Below are 15649 nucleotides of genomic sequence, written 5' to 3' on the forward strand. Positions count from 1 at the left end.
CCCCACGCACATAGTGCGGGGGTGCTCGCAGAAGACGCATTTTCACACTTAACCCAACGTCTTGGTCCTACAAAGGAGGTGATAGCACAGCGGGCCAGGCAACTGGACTATAATGCTTTAACACTTTCACTTAGCCATAGGAGCTTGATAGTGAGACTATTTAGGTAGCCCCTTGGTGGCGACTGCGCTCGCCCGAGTTCGGGGCGCGTATGTGCCTGACCGGGAAGCGACCCTTCGTTAAAGTGGAGGAATCCGATAGATTCCGATAGGTCATCGAGTGGCTGACCAGTCTCACGCTACATCATGACAGTCAGTTTTCGGCTTTCTCTACTGAGGTGCTCGCCCGGCCGAACCGGGGCACAATCGCAGTAGTTCTCCTGGTGCTACCTTAGCCGATAGAGCGGAACGTAAGGTAGCCGAACTCAGGAGCCGGGCAACCCAACATTTGACCAAAGACATGATTCAGAGCTGATGCATATAATGCCAAAACTCGCGACGCCGAACACTCCCGAAGGTGTTCGGTCTTTATGAGTGCGGGCGAAACAACACTCTTTATTAAAAAAGCCCCTAGTGTCCAGGTACGTGCAAAAATTCTGACGTGGCCACATGCCAAGACGCCAGCCTCCTCCTTGGTTATATCAGAAAAAATCAGGGGATGTGTAGCAACAAGAGACAGTAAAAAAAGGTTTACGCAGGGTCTTAATCTAAAAAGAATCCTTTAGGATGGGTCCCTACTGCACGTCTGCGCCTGTGTCTCTGTTGTGCCGTATCCTGGACGGGCATCGCACGACGTTCATCTGTAAAAGAGAGGAGCTGAGTTGAAAACGGGTCGTGCCGAACAAAAGTTTAAAATAAACAAAGTATAAAGTAAAATATATAAAATTGAGCTTTATTGTCTCTTATTGTATATGCATGGAGCCCCTAGTGCGGGGGTATATGGCCACTAAGCCTGCATCAATGATGATTTTGTCCCGAACTCGTCTATCCGCGCTCGTGGTCTTTAATGACCTGTTTCGAAGTTTTTTGGCCGGTGAGGCCATTTTACTGTGGGGCTGTCAAAGCGGCCGCACAGTCCTCCGCTTGGGGAGGTGCACTTTAGTGCTTCCCCTTCAAAGAGATGATGCCTCGTGGACCGGGCATCTTAAGCGTGAGAGATGCATAATGCGGTATTGCATTAAAGCGAGCGAAAGCTTCGCGTCCCGGTAGTGCTTGATAGCGACTTGAGAACGGGACGATATGGAAGGTCAGCTTTTCGCGGCGGAAGTTATCGGCAGAGCCGAATATAACTTCGAGCCAGAGAAAACCCATACAATGGGTGTCCGGACCAGGTGTTACCCCTTGAAAGGAGGTTTTGCTGCGGCGGATTCTTGCTGGGTTTATCCCCATGTGATGGATTGTATCCTGATATATCAGGTTTAGTCCACTGCCGCCGTCCATAAGGACATTTGAAAACTGGAGTCCGCCAATTATTGGATCGAGTATCAAGGCAGTCCAGCCTGCATTCTTGATATTTCTAGAATAATCTAGCTGATCGAAGATGATTGGTTTTGACAACCAGTGGCGGGACCCTTTGGGGATAGGTCGTGTGGTGCGTACCTTTATGGGCGCCGCATGTTTTGTTATGTGAAGTAAGTTCACTATTTTTACTTCTTGTGGGAAGTTCTTTTGTTTGCTGGTACTCTGCTTTTGGGGTTCGTCCTCGTCTTCGCTTGGTGTGTCGAGCCCCTTGTGTTCGGCATTGAGTCTGCCGGATTGTTTGAAAACCCAACAATCTCTGTGGGTATGGTTAGCAGGCTTCCCGGGAGTACTGTGTATCTGACATATCCTGTCCAGGATTTTATTTAAGTTGGATGGATCGTCCCTGTTATCCTGGAGGGGCGGTTTTGTCTGATTTTGTCGTGAGCCTTTGAATCCAGCATTGACTGCCGTGCTCTTCGGACTTTTTTCCTTAGTCCGGCGACGGTCCTTGTTGCGTCGCGGTTTTCCGTTTCCATCCCTAGTTTCGGATGTACTTGGGTCGCTGGGGCTGTACCTTGCCAACCAGTTGTCCTCTCCTGCACAAAAGCGGGTCATGAGGCTTGTTAGTGCGACCATTGTTCTTGGCTTTTCTTGGCCGAGGTGTCTGGCGAGCCATTCGTCTTGGACGTTATGCCTGAAAGCTGCTAAGGCTTTGGCGTATGGACAGTCGACTATCTGATTCTTTTTAGTGAGGAATCTATTCCAGAAATGCCGAGCTGATTCTCCGGGCTGTTGAGTTATGTGACTAAGATCGTCTGCGCCCGGAGGGCGGACATAGGTCCCTTGAAAATTTGCTCGGAAAGCCTCCTTGAGCTCTTCCCAACTTCCAATTGTGTTTTCAGGAAGGCTTTTAAGCCAATGCCGGGCTGGCCCTTTAAGCTTAAGGGGTAAATATTTTATGGCGTGGAGATCATCTCCTCTAGCCATGTGTATGTGGAGGATATAATCCTCGATCCAGACTCTAGGGTCTGTTGTTCCATCATATGCCTCTATGTTTACGGGTTTGAATCCCTCTGGAAATTCATAGTCCAGGACCTCATCGGTGAACATAGGGGGTGTGCGGCGCCCCTGTATTTGGATGTGCCGGATTCTGATGATGGCTTTATTGCATTGCTTACGAGAGCTTGCTTTCTTGGCCCATAAATGGACCTAACTGGGCCATGATGCGAATCTTTAGGTGGGTCGCATGCAGATTTAAGTGCGGCGCCGCTTGCCGCTTTATGGGGTCGTCTATCCGACCGTGTGGCTTTCTTATCTTTTGGATGCGAGGGCTCTAGGGCCACTTCGTCGAATTCAGGCAGTAGCTTTCTTTTTGGATAGCTTTTAGTGCGGCGACCGTCGCCGTATTTATCTGCGGTATTGATTACTTTGCTCCATCTAATCCGGAGTGCATCTTCCGCTGTTTTTAGCTTCCGCTTCTGCTTTTTCAGGCTACGTGCAGTTGCAACGAGCCTCTCATGGAGATTCTTCTGCTCCATGGGTTTATCCGGCGTGAGGTCATCCGGAATGCCGTTTTCGTCGGAGGAGGGATGTTCAGTTTCTCTATCTGTGTTGCCCTGTTCGGACGGTTGCTCTAAGGCCTGCTCGTCGTCTACCGGCTCATCCTGCTCTATGGCTGGGTTTTTATCGAGGCGGGGCTTGGGTCGGCTTTTGCGCCGACGCTTTGATTGCTTTTCGAGGGGTCGATCTCCCGTTCCATCCCCTTTTTCCTCGTTGTCGCTTCCTTTAGGGGTATCCACCATGTACACATCGTGAGATGAGGTGGCTGTCCAATGCCCTATGGGCGTTGGTTCATCGGTATCTCCTGCATCGTCATCCATGCTGTCGATGTCTCCGGAGTCGAAGTTGAGCACGTCGTTTAAATTGTCGACAGTGGCTACCAAGTGGGTGGTGGGTGGGCTTTGAATTTCTTCATCGTCCGTATCCCATCCTCGCTGAGCGCAGTTCGGCCAGGGCTCTCCTGATAAAGAGAGAGACTTGAGAGAATTCAGGATATCGCCAAAAGGCGAGTGCTGAAAGATGTCCGCGGCGGTGAACTCCATTATTGGCGCCCAATCGAATTCGATCGGCAGGGGCGCGGGGGGTTCGGAGTCCGGAGAGGAGTCCGGATCCTCGGAGCCGTGAGTCACGCGGAGTGTGGGGCCGACATTCGGCTCGATCGCCTTTGAGATCGCAGCCCCCGAGGTGACGTGCAACCGCTCATCCTCGATTGACACAACTGGCTCCAAATTAAGGGTCAGAGCTGGTGCGTTTGTGGCCTCCGGGATACTGTTCGGTGACAGAGCTAGATCATGCCCCGCGAGACAGTGCAGCGCGCTTGGTTGTGGCTCGAATCCGTCGAAGATCAAATCTCCGCGGATGTCTGCCATGTAGTTTAGGCTTCCAAACCTGACTTGATGGCCAGGGGCGTAGCTTTCGATCTGCTCCAGGTGGCCAAGCGAATTGGCCTGCAGTGCGAAGCCGCCGAAGACGAAGATCTGTCCGGGGAGAAAAGTCTCACCCTGGACTGCATCGTTGTTGATGATCAAAGGAGCCATCGGGCCTAAAGGCGACGACACAGAGGAACTCTCAATGAAAGCACCAATGTCGGTGTCAAAACCGGCGGATCTCGGGTAGGGGGTCCCGAACTGTGCGTCAAGGCCGGATGGTAACAGGAGACAAGGGACACGATGTTTTTACCCAGGTTCGGGCCCTCTCGATGGAGGTAATACCCTACTCCTGCTTGATTAATATTGATGATATGGGTAGTACAAGAGTAGATCTACCACGAGATCAAGGAGGCTAAACCCTAGAAGCTAGCCTATGGTATGATTGTTGTATATGGAGTTGATGTCCTACGGACTACAACCCTCCGGTTTATATAGACACCGGATAGGGTTAGGGTTACACAGAGTCGGTTACAATGGTAGGAGATCTTGAATATCCGCATCGCCAAGCTTGCCTTCCACGCCAAGGAAAGTCCCATCTGGACACGGGATGAAGTCTTCAATCTTGTATCTTCATAGTCCTGGAGTCCGGCTGAAGGTATAGTCCGGCTACCCGAACACCCCCTAATCCAGGACTCCCTCACCGGCCATGGGTTGATTGTTATGAGTTTGATTCCGAATTGTGCAATGTATTCTCTGCCAAGATGTATAGCCAGTAGCCCTCAAGGTGCGTGTTGGCCTAATATCCGGGATGCACCTGAAGGATAAAATCAAACCGCTGACCCTAGTAGCCCCTGAGACTCAGGTCGATTCATAAAATCAGCCTGAGGATCAATTCCCAGCTCGGTGGCATACTTAGGAATAGAAACACGGTGTAATATATTAGAGGAAATAGTAATCGGCGAACGGGCCCTTGAGAGAGGGTTTTGAAAAGTCACTGTAATATATTAGCTTGATGCCAGATAAGTCCCAGATGGTACCTATTGTTGTCCGAAGACGCGTTGGCGCATAGTCCGGTCCAGCCGAACACTGAGCACTTTGAATTTTCTGCATTGAATAGGCAATGCAATAGCCCCCGAGACACTGGTCGGGTGGCAACACCAGAACAAGAGATCGATGTGCCCCTTTAATATTAGTGAATGATAAGCCCGAAGCCCAGTAGCCCCCGAGCCTTAATGCTGGCAAGGGTGGCCGAATTAAGGATCGATATCCAGAGTAAAATAGCAAATTATGTGTAATGATTCTATGTATCCAAGTACTTTACATCATTAATGCTCGGATCCACACTGTGCAAAACTTTGTTCACCGACCATCGGCTTGAACCTCCTCGGACAGAAGCCGGGGAGTGTTTGTCCTACTTTATAAAGCCGCTATAAGGGCAAAGATTTATGGAAAACAAGGCAATCCGGCCATACGGTTTTATAAACAAAGGTATGCAGAGAGATATGAAACATCTTCCAAAGAAAATAATCCCGCTATCGGTTCCTTTCTTTGGGTTGTCATGTTGATCATGACCATGAAACCTCACCTCCAATCAATGTGGGAGGAAAATATTGAGGATTTAGTTCGGGGAAAGTTCTCGAACTGTATGGTATTAATGAACCAAAATTTTCACTTCCGTCGTTGCCGACCAATTATATCCTTTAAGATCGCTAGCTTTCGGCTTCACCCAGTCTGAGGTGCTAACTCAGATGACCTGGTAGTAACAATCACAGAGGTGCTCCCTTTACCGCCTAGTCAAACAATCGGGGACGTAGGGGTAAGCACATGATCTAGGCAACCCAGCTTGGCCAAAATCTTAAGTCAAATTGATGCATATTTTTGGCTTTATAACGATGATTACGGAAGGCAGCCCTCGTATATTAAATGTGAACGCCAATGATATGTTTACTTTGACTCTGTTGTGACCGTTTATCAGTTGAAAGTGGCCCATCGTCGGCTTCCACCCCCTTGTAGATGCTACACAGTGTGTTTCTGCAATAACAAAATAACCCTTAGCTGACGTCTCGGTGCCCGAAGGTGGTTGTGTTAGCAGAAACGAGGCAATCAGATATGCGGGCTTTATAACTTTCACTTAGTCATAGGAGCTTTAAGTTGGGAGGCCAGTAACTAGCCCCTGGTTAGTGTTCGGCGATAGTCGAGGTCAAGCCATAAACACTTCGCCCAATGTTATGAACACCGTCATTTAACACGGGGTGACCTCTATCGATCTTATAGTTTAATACAGTCATGGGATCACTGACCACTTTACGCTTATTGTGACAGTCAGTTTTCGGCTTTCTCCACTGAGGCGCTTAACCATGCTAGCTGGAAGCACAATCGCAGTGGTTCTCCCTTTGTGCACCTAGCCGAACAAAGCGGAACGTAGGAGGCAAGCACAGGAGCCGGGCAACCCAACTACTGACCGAACACACAATTCGAAACTAATGCATATAAAGCAATATCCGAGAACATTTTGCCGAGGACTCCCCGGAGTGCCTTGGCTTTTGGTGGGTTCGGCTCAAGTCGCAGCCCCCTGTTGATATTGTCGATGCTTAAAAAGTGTCCGGCAGTGTACTGCGGGATTTATGCTCGGACCCAACACCGAGGTGCAGGTCGGCAGGAAAAATGCCGAACTATGGGTCGAAAAAGATTTCCCGAGCTGGATTATTACGCAGGGTACCTCGGTCAAGAGGATGTCCCGCCTCATAAAAGAAAAGCACACAAATAGATCAAAAGTGACATAAGCTTAAAAAACCAAAAAACTTATGCGAAAACTTTACATCCAAACTAAATCAAGTTTTTTGTGCCAATCCAAAAATTGGTCTTAAAATTAGTTTGTGCTTCCGTCGTGCTTTAACATGACACATCCGATCTCAAGACTTCGAGTGGGTTAGCCTTCGGCTTCAACCTCCTATCCCTAAGGCGGAGTGCTTCTCGGGCCAGTTTACTGAACTAAACTCGAGCGGCTTTAGAGAGAAACCAGGCTATCCTACTACTGACCACATACTCGAGTCGAGGAAGGAGTGATAGAAAAAGACTTTGCAACGAACAAGAAGAAAACACATTTATTATAAAATGGCTCATATAAATTTTAAGAGCCCCTAGTTAACATGGGTAAGAGAAGTGTTTTTAACAAATAACGTATGAGAGCATGGTCGAACCGAATACAGATAAAAAATTTAATACTTTGAGCATAAAAGCGACTTAGCTGGTTGATGTGTTCGGCATTGATGACGCGGTCCGAGCTTACGGTGGGACGAGGTCCCAGCCCCCAAGCCGGTTCCGAGGTGGCAGAGCGAAGAGCTTGACGCTCCGAAGTGACGACAGAGCACGGCCGATGCAGGCCGGTAGTGTGACGCCGAAGTACCCGGCGTGGGTTAATGAAGTGATGACGAAGCCCCCGGTCTAGCCGAGGTGACAGCGCTGCCCAATCCGGATCATTTACATGTGCACAGAAGATAGTGCAAGCCATAGATAATAGTAATAATAAAAAATTAATAAAAGTTGCAAGATTAATAATTTATGCAAAGTGAGTAATAAAAGAAATATGGCCCGTCGTCGAACACCCGACGAGGTAGGACCCTCTTGATGATGTCGAAATCCCCGAGGCAACCGAACATATCGGTATGGCAATTCAATCAACGAGGTGATCATGCGAGCCGATTTATGCCAATTGGGACGACGATGTTGGCTTGCCGAAGTGACCGCGTGACGCAGTCGAAGTCGATCACCTACACACATAAAATAGTGCGGTCCAAAAAGAATAATATAAATATATATAAAATCCTTGCATAATTGCTTTTCGCAAAAATAATTTATTTAAAAGAGATGTGGCCTGGCGCCGAAGTCAATGTTGATGCAGGGCGTCGGTGTGACGCGATGAAGGCGTGGCAAAGCCTGAATTCACAGGCCGGTCCGAGTTCTGGATTCGGCATTCGCCGAACTGTATACAGAAACTGACCGAACCACCACGCGACCGTCGTTAATGTGGCCACCATTTGACAGACCTGTGTACAGATGATGGAACAAACCAGAGTTATAATTCTTCAAAAAAAACAAGGCAAGAAAAATTACTAGAATTAATAGCACCTGGTTTATCTGTTGTAGCAACATGAAGAAAGATTACTCCTAAAACTGGGACTAAATCCGCACACCCATTGCCTAATGGGCGATGAAGCGACGGCATGGCGATGCTGGCAAAGGTTGGCTCGCCGAGGCAAAGCCCCCGGTCCAGCTAACGTCACGAAGTTGGTCGGCTGGTGACACCGAAGTCTCCAGAGTAGGCTGATGAAGAGATGGCGAAGCCCCCGGTCTAGGCCGAGGTAAAGGAGTGGGTCGGTAAGGAGACATTGCAGCTGCCATGTCAGCCGAGGTATTGAAGTAGTTCGGCGTGATGGACATCAGCTTGAAGAAGCAACAGTGTAGCCATGCCGACGCTGGTCATAACTTATGACGCGGTCAAAGCCGGATTGATGAAGTGACCGAGCGGCGGCGATGTCGGCGCGCTTGACCCATGCAATCCGTGGGGCGATGGTGTTGGTGATAATTTAGTATTCGTCATGTCGAACTCTTGTTCGGCTTGCCGAGCTGATGATCCGATAAGGTCGGGCTCGGCTCGATGAAGCGACGACCTATCTAGCGCAGGTCGGCGGACGTGGAGTAAAGGCTGGTTTGACACCAGTGTGACGGCGAATATTACCTCCGAAAAGGAGCAAAATTTATGAGCATGTGTTCGTAAACAAAACACAATACCCTACAAAGAGATTCTTCCAAAAAGGTTGTCCAATATCCCGTTCATGACGAAAGATGAACTCGGGTTGGATTCGTATTCGCGCAGAAAACAGATTCGAAAAGTGATGCACTAATCGAAAGGTTTCCGGAGTTTGGACGGTCGGATCGAACTGAAATTTTTAGAGGTGGTAGATATAGGAATTCCGCAGCCGATCAACGGTTGGATATTCCAAAGGACGTCCGAGCTAGATGCTGGACACCACGCTCCAAACTCATCCAGATTCCTATCCAGATTCGACAAGGCTCCGATACATCGGCGATCGACGGAGATTGCTCCATCGGAACGCAACGAAATTTTACAGTGTTGTTGTAGACTCAATTCCGCACAATTCCACTGAAGGAATCGTCAAAGCGGTGCTCGAAGAGGTGGTGGTAGCGGATACAAGCCAAGGTGACCAGTCGAGCCGGTGACGAAGACGCCAACGTTGTAGTTGATCTGCAGGCGAGCCATTGATATTTTGTCGATCACACAACGGAACTCTCAATGGAAGCATCATTGTCGGTGTCAAAACCGGCAGATCTCGGGGTATGGGGTCCCTAGCTATGTATTCTCGGATCAATAGTAACATGAACGAAGGAGACGATGTTTTACCCAGGTTCGAGCCCTCTTGATGGAGGTAAAACCCTACGTCCTGCTCTTGTTTATATTGATGGAGTATCAAGTACAGAGTTGATCTACCGCGAGATCATATGTTGTGGTCTAAAACCTGAGGGTATGATGAATAATGTCATAATGATCTATCGACTAGCCTGGCCTCGGTTTATATAATGTACCGGAGGCCTAGGATAACAAGAGTCCTAGTCGAATACGTTGGTGAAGAGGAGTCCTTGTCTTGATCATCAAGTCTTGTGAAATATTCCTTGAATGCGGCATGGGCTGTCCGAACTGGCCCATGAGTAAACCGCTATGTGGGTCCTTGGCCCGATCCACCTGGTTGGGAGACGACGTGGTGAGTACCCCCTAGTCCAGGACACCGTCAGATGGCGTCAGCAGAAGCCGTTCGCTGTCGGGGTACCGCTCAGCCATTGCTCGTTGGCGGGGGAAGAGGGAAGGAGAGGTGGCTTTTGTGGTGAGACGAGGCTAGAGAAGGTGAGTTGTGCGTTCACCGGCGGGGAGGGCGGCTTTTATAGCCGAAGCGGGGCGGTAAGATCCTGCATCCTGGGCGACGCGTGGCGGGAGCGGGCGGGACGCGTGTCACGGCGCCTTCATTGTGCCCCCCGTGAGGCATCAATGGAGGCTGACCGGCACGACAGCTCGGCAGCTTTGGCATTGATTCCCACGGGAACTGAGGCTAAGAGGACGACGAAGCGGCATGTTGCTGACTCGGCGGGCCCATTCTCGTTCGCCCAAAATCGCTTTCCCCGGCGCCCCCCAGCGCGTCGGATTCGGTCTGGGTCCGTCGACGCCAGTTTCGGCCCAAACCAACGAAAAAGGGGCTCCGGGGCCGTTTTTTGGGCGTCGGCGGCTAAAAGTGACCTGGGAGGGCCTGTTGGGGGCGCGGTCGGAGATGCTCTAAGTTTTATAATTAATTTGTGTACTTTAATTAGTTACATTTAGTTTACTACCATTTCAATGTATCTATAGCAACCATCAAATACTCCCTCCGTTTCTAAATATAAGTCTTTTAAAAGATTTCGCTATAGACTATATACGGAGCAAAATAAGTGAACCTATACTTTAAAAGACGTTTATATACATCTGAATGTAGTCTCTATAGTGGAATCTCTAAAAAGACTTATATTTAGGAACAGAATGAGTATATTTAAGTATTTAGCAACAATAAAAAGCGTATGTAAAGCTTTAAAAAACATGAAATGTTCATAGATATAGATTGTGAGATGATTATATTTAGATATGAAAATTTGCGATTTGCAAGAAACCAACTAACATGCTCTGGTTTTTTCACACAAGTGACGATTTTTCATATTTTCATACTAAAATTCATTTGTGCATTTTACATCACAGAAATAGACGACGTATGGATTATTTTTTTGGTAAAAAAAAGGAGCCGTTTTGTCCTTGCATGACTGCCTAGTGGACTAGAGTGCTCCAGATACAAAAGTTTGGGGTCTCGCGATTTAGTTTGGATACATTTAGTTTCTGGTATCCAGTACGGTATTCATTCAATTGACAATGGCTTGGGTTGAGATAAGACTTTCTTTCATGTGCACAATTCGAGCCCAGAGCTCACTAGAGTACAATCAAATCGAGTAAACGAGGAGTAAATTACTCAGCAATCAGGCATATAACATACTCATGTGAAATGACTCACGGGCAGGTTTATGCTTTTGAAGTTCCTCCATGTTCCCTCTCAACATGCTCCACTAGTAACACCGGATCTTGAAATCCCTTGCTACATTTGGGGCAAGCATCAATCGTCACTTTGCCACGGCTCGGTTGCGAGTTGTTCCCATGGGATTTCTCGGCGTGCTCGATTAGGGCCCCAACAGTGGAAAACCTTGCTGGACACTGAACACATTGCTCCACGAGGCCACCACCACTGCTGCTCGGGGTGACCCCATCCTTAGCCTTCTGGACGGCTTCGCTGGTGGCAATGCTCAGTTTCTGCATTCCTGCTTCTGCTGATGATCTGAAACTTGATGCTGCATTCAAAAGGCTGGAGCTCCACCAGGAAGAACCACTGCCACTGCTGTTTGCGCGTGGTTCAACTTTCTGACTTCTTCTTAGCATGTTGGCAAAGGGGAAGGTAGGTTCCGGTTTTCTTGGGCCCGGGCACTTGTGATCAGGACCAAATCTGTGCTTGAGGCAGTGCTCTTTGCTACAATCTTTGCACATGATTGTGTTCGAAAATGTCAGCTGTTCTCTGCACCCAGGAACTGGGCATTTCTTTTTCTTTGTTGCTCTCTGGTAATTTGATGGATCACAATCAGTATTAACATGAGACTCCCAGGTGATGTTTGCATCTTCATTTGGATTCAGGCGAACTCCTTTAGCACATAGTGGGCAGACGACGACAGTGACATCCTTGTTATTAGCCTTTGGACACTTATGTGATGTATGACTTCGGTGCTGAAGGCAAAAGACCTGAACAATCATACAATAGCCATATTAGCACAATGGCTGGCTGCACTCAGTGATGACAGAACTGTTTAGACTTAAGGTGCCCGTGCATTTTAAAAGGCAAATAATTTCAGAATGCAAAATAAACTGAATTTCCATAAGAATAAATACTACACATTCTGTAAAAAAAATCGAATACAATTAACTCAGCAAAAAACTTCATTCTTCACAAATTACTATACATGACTACCATCCTCAATGCAAATGTGCAATCTTATATTTATATTAAGAAAGTCAGGAAGTGCAGAAGGATTGAACACATTTTGGGTGGAAAGAAAAGGATTATTTATCTCTTATATTTAGTCAGTATTCGAAATTCTGCCACACTTCAAAATTTGTAGACAAATACTTCAGGTAAGCATCACCAGGGTAATATATAGGGACTGCATGTTGCAATGAGAATCAAAAGGGGGGGAGGGGGGGGTGGGGGGTCAGGGGGTGCAACTGAAAACAACACTTGGGACTTGGGTGCTACTGCGGTTATGAATACAACTTTCATCATCAATGCCACCCATACGTGAAAATTGAAAACATATCACTCCTAGTCGATTAAGCTTCTTTTCCTTTTTCCCTCTGTTTCCAGTTTGGTTAGAGTCCAACATTTCTTGATACACCAATAGTTGCTTCTTATTAAGTACAGTAATGCATCAAGTAGTGTGCTTCAGGACACTATTGAAAATCTAATATTTCCTTAATTTTAAAAAAGGCTAGCTCTCATGAAATACATAATCCCTCCGTCCCACAATATAAGATTGCTTTTCAAGCTACCATAGCTTAAAAAATGATCTTATATTATGGGACGGAGGGAGTATTTTATACTTAAACCATGCACACATGTTTGCCTGTTGTTTCTTCAATGATATGCTTTACAAAAGGTTCCTTCTACTTTAGTATATGACAATGGCAGTTACGAACTTAGATCAAGTAGGTTTTACATTCGAGTCCAGAAACATGTGTCCATAAACTAACAACCTAGCACAACGGACTTGAAAATAAATGTTTCATTCAACCAAAGCATTCTTTCGGCATCTCCCAAAAGTTCATGCAGAGCATGTCACTATTGATGAAATACTAAGCAGTTAGCAGTGACGCAATAACTCTACTTCAGCAAGAAAGCGAGCAGAAGCACTGCTTCAAGATGGCAGACGTTGACACCCTATTGCATAGAACTGGGGAAAGAAAGGCTCTTCCCTGCTGCCCAGGCAACAACATGAATGGCTAAGGGACATTGACAATGATAATTCGGTTTCCCTTAGCCCCTCACCATCTCCTGAGGTGAGTTCTTACTTCTTAGTAGGCTGCTAGATCAAAATAAGTAAAACCCAGGCAAGGTCTCCCCGCCCAAACTACTAATCCCAGGATCTACTTCAGGAAACCGCGTCTACAGAGAAGGAACGATTCTCGCGTTCCATAATCCACATAACAATACTCAGACGGGCCCAAGCTCTAAACGCAATTAATCCAATTTCCACGCTAATCAATAGTAAAATTCGGTCAACGAACACAACGGCGGCTCAGAGGGACAGGGGAGGCGGAAACGTACGAAGTCGCATCTGTCGCAGGTGAAGGGGAGGAAATCGATCTGGTGGCAGTCGCCGACGCTGCAGTGCCGCCCCAGGTCAGGGAACTCCGGCGTGCCCATGGCCCGCCGGAACCGCGCGCGCTTCGGGGGATCCGAGCAAACTCGGCGACGCGCGCCCCGTCCGCTCCGACGGCTGCCTCGGTCGCTGCCACCGGCAGGGAAGGGGAAGGGGGAGAAGGTCGCTCGCCCGCACGCGGAAGGGGCACGAAATCGCTTACAAAACGTTTTGACGGTGTGTTTTCGGCCAGGCCCTCGGACTTGTGTGCAGTTTATGCCCGGTACTCGTATGACCGCGGGCCCGTGTTAACAGTTGGTACGCGCTTTGTTTGTGTGTGTGTGTGGGGGGGGGGGGGGGGGGGGGGGGGGGGGGGCTGGGGTCGGTGGTGACCGTAGTCAATCCCTCCCCAACCGGCCGTTGGATCGCGCACGATCGAACGGGTGACATGAAGATAAGAGGGGCAGGTCACACGAAGCATCTCGAAAGCTTATCGTCTCATTCGTTTGTAATCCAGTCGTGTGATGTGGTGGTCGTCGTCTCCTTCCCTCTCTCGGCACCGAAGCTCGCGCCTCGTTTGCCATCCCAATACTATCACGCAGAACATATTGCCACAAGATGTTGCAACAACATGTGCTACAGATGCCTCACCGGATCACAAGGCGACACTGTGTGCGAGGACGATCGTTGCTGCTGCTGGCCAGAGCCCGACATTGCATGACCAGTGTCGCTACTGCAAGGCGGCATCCTACCATTGTGGGCTAATTAATGAGGGACATTGTTGCAGGGGGGCACCGGTGTGTGTGTGGGGGGGGGGGGCTACAAGTCGGTGCAAGAACAGCTTTTGGGCGAACAGTAATGTTGTTGCAAGGGATGGTACAAGGCCTGAGTCTGTCGTTCACCGTGGTGCTGCGAGGGCTCTCTCGACCGTTGCAACATGGGGGATGTTACGACTATAAAGTGAGAGGGGGGTGGTGTGATGGTGTGATGGTTGGAACCTTGGCTATGGCTGGAACCTTGGCGAACCGGTTAGCAACATGGTTCATGTTACAAGCTCCCGAGGGGAATAAGGCTCATGTTGCACAACACTAAAGAGGAGGACGAGGTGGGGTATTGTGATGTTGAGGGAATCCAACGACTGATGATGCCGTGACAAATGGTCGACGAAGCGGCAGTTATTTTCTAGTTTATAGTCGGTCGACGCCTAGTGCCTGGAATGGTTAGTCATTGACATGTTTCTATGCAATGTTTTATGGGAAAGTCTTCAATTCCACCCGCCGATTTTGTGGAAGAAATAGATCGCCCACAACACCTGACAGGTGCCCTTTGTGGTTCCACCCACCATTTTGTTAGGGAACGCAATATTTCAAAAAAAATCCTACGATCATGCAAGATCTATCTAGGAGATGCATAGCAACGAGAGGGGAGAGAGTGTCCACGTACCCTCGTAGACAAAAAGCGGAAGCGTTTAGTAACGCGGTTGATGTAGTCGAACGTCTTCGTGATCCAACCGATCCAAGCACCGAACGTACGGCATCTCCGCGTTCAGCACACGTTCAGCTCAATGACGTCCCTCGATCTCTTGATCCAGTTGAGGACGAGGGAGAGTTTCGTCAGCACGACAGCGTGATGACGGTGATGATGAAGTTACCGGCGCAGGGCTTCGCCTAAGCACTACGACGATATGACCGAGGTGTGTAACTGTGGAGGGGGGCACCACACACGGCTAAGAGAAGACTTGGTGTCCTTTGGGGCGCCCCTTCCCACGTATATAAAGGGAGAGGAGAGGTGGCCGGCCCTAGGGCGCGCGCCATGGGGGAGTCCTAGAATTCGGTCCCCCCTTCCTATTCCAAGTATGAGAAGAAGGCAAGGAGGAAGAGGAGAGAACGAAGGAGGGGGGCGCCGTCCCCACCCCCTGTCCAATTCGGACTGGGCAAGGGGGGGCGCGCGCCACCTCCTGGCCGGCCCTCTTTCTTCTTCACGAAGGCCCATGATGGCCCATTAATCTCCCGGGGGGTTCCGGTAACCCCCGGTACTCTGAAATTTATTCGAAACGACCCGAACCATTCTGGTGTCCGAATGTAGCCTTCCAATATATGAATCTTTAGTCTCGACCATTTCGAGATTCCTCGTCATGTCCGTGATCTTATCCGGGACTTCGAACAAACTTTGGTTCATAAAAACACGAAACTCATAATACAAATCGTCATCGAACGTTAAGCGTGCAGACCCTACGGGTTCGAGAACTATGTAGACATGACCGAGACATATCT

The 15649-nt window shown here is 48.7% G+C and overlaps 1 protein-coding gene across 1 annotated transcript; it reads right to left on the minus strand.

The window, feature by feature from the left end:
- Positions 1-10861: 10861 nt before the first annotated feature.
- LOC123188200 (zinc finger AN1 and C2H2 domain-containing stress-associated protein 16) lies at positions 10862-13632 on the minus strand. Its single transcript, XM_044600238.1, has 2 exons — positions 13343-13632; positions 10862-11763 (listed from the first exon to the last, which is right to left on the minus strand). The coding sequence occupies exons 1-2, from the start codon at positions 13439-13441 to the stop codon at positions 10999-11001; spliced, it is 864 nt and encodes a 287-aa protein (XP_044456173.1). The 5' UTR covers positions 13442-13632; the 3' UTR covers positions 10862-10998.
- Positions 13633-15649: the final 2017 nt, after the last annotated feature.

Source organism: Triticum aestivum, chromosome 2A, assembly GCF_018294505.1.
Source record: "Triticum aestivum cultivar Chinese Spring chromosome 2A, IWGSC CS RefSeq v2.1, whole genome shotgun sequence".
In the NCBI taxonomy this organism is placed as follows: domain Eukaryota; kingdom Viridiplantae; phylum Streptophyta; class Magnoliopsida; order Poales; family Poaceae; genus Triticum; species Triticum aestivum.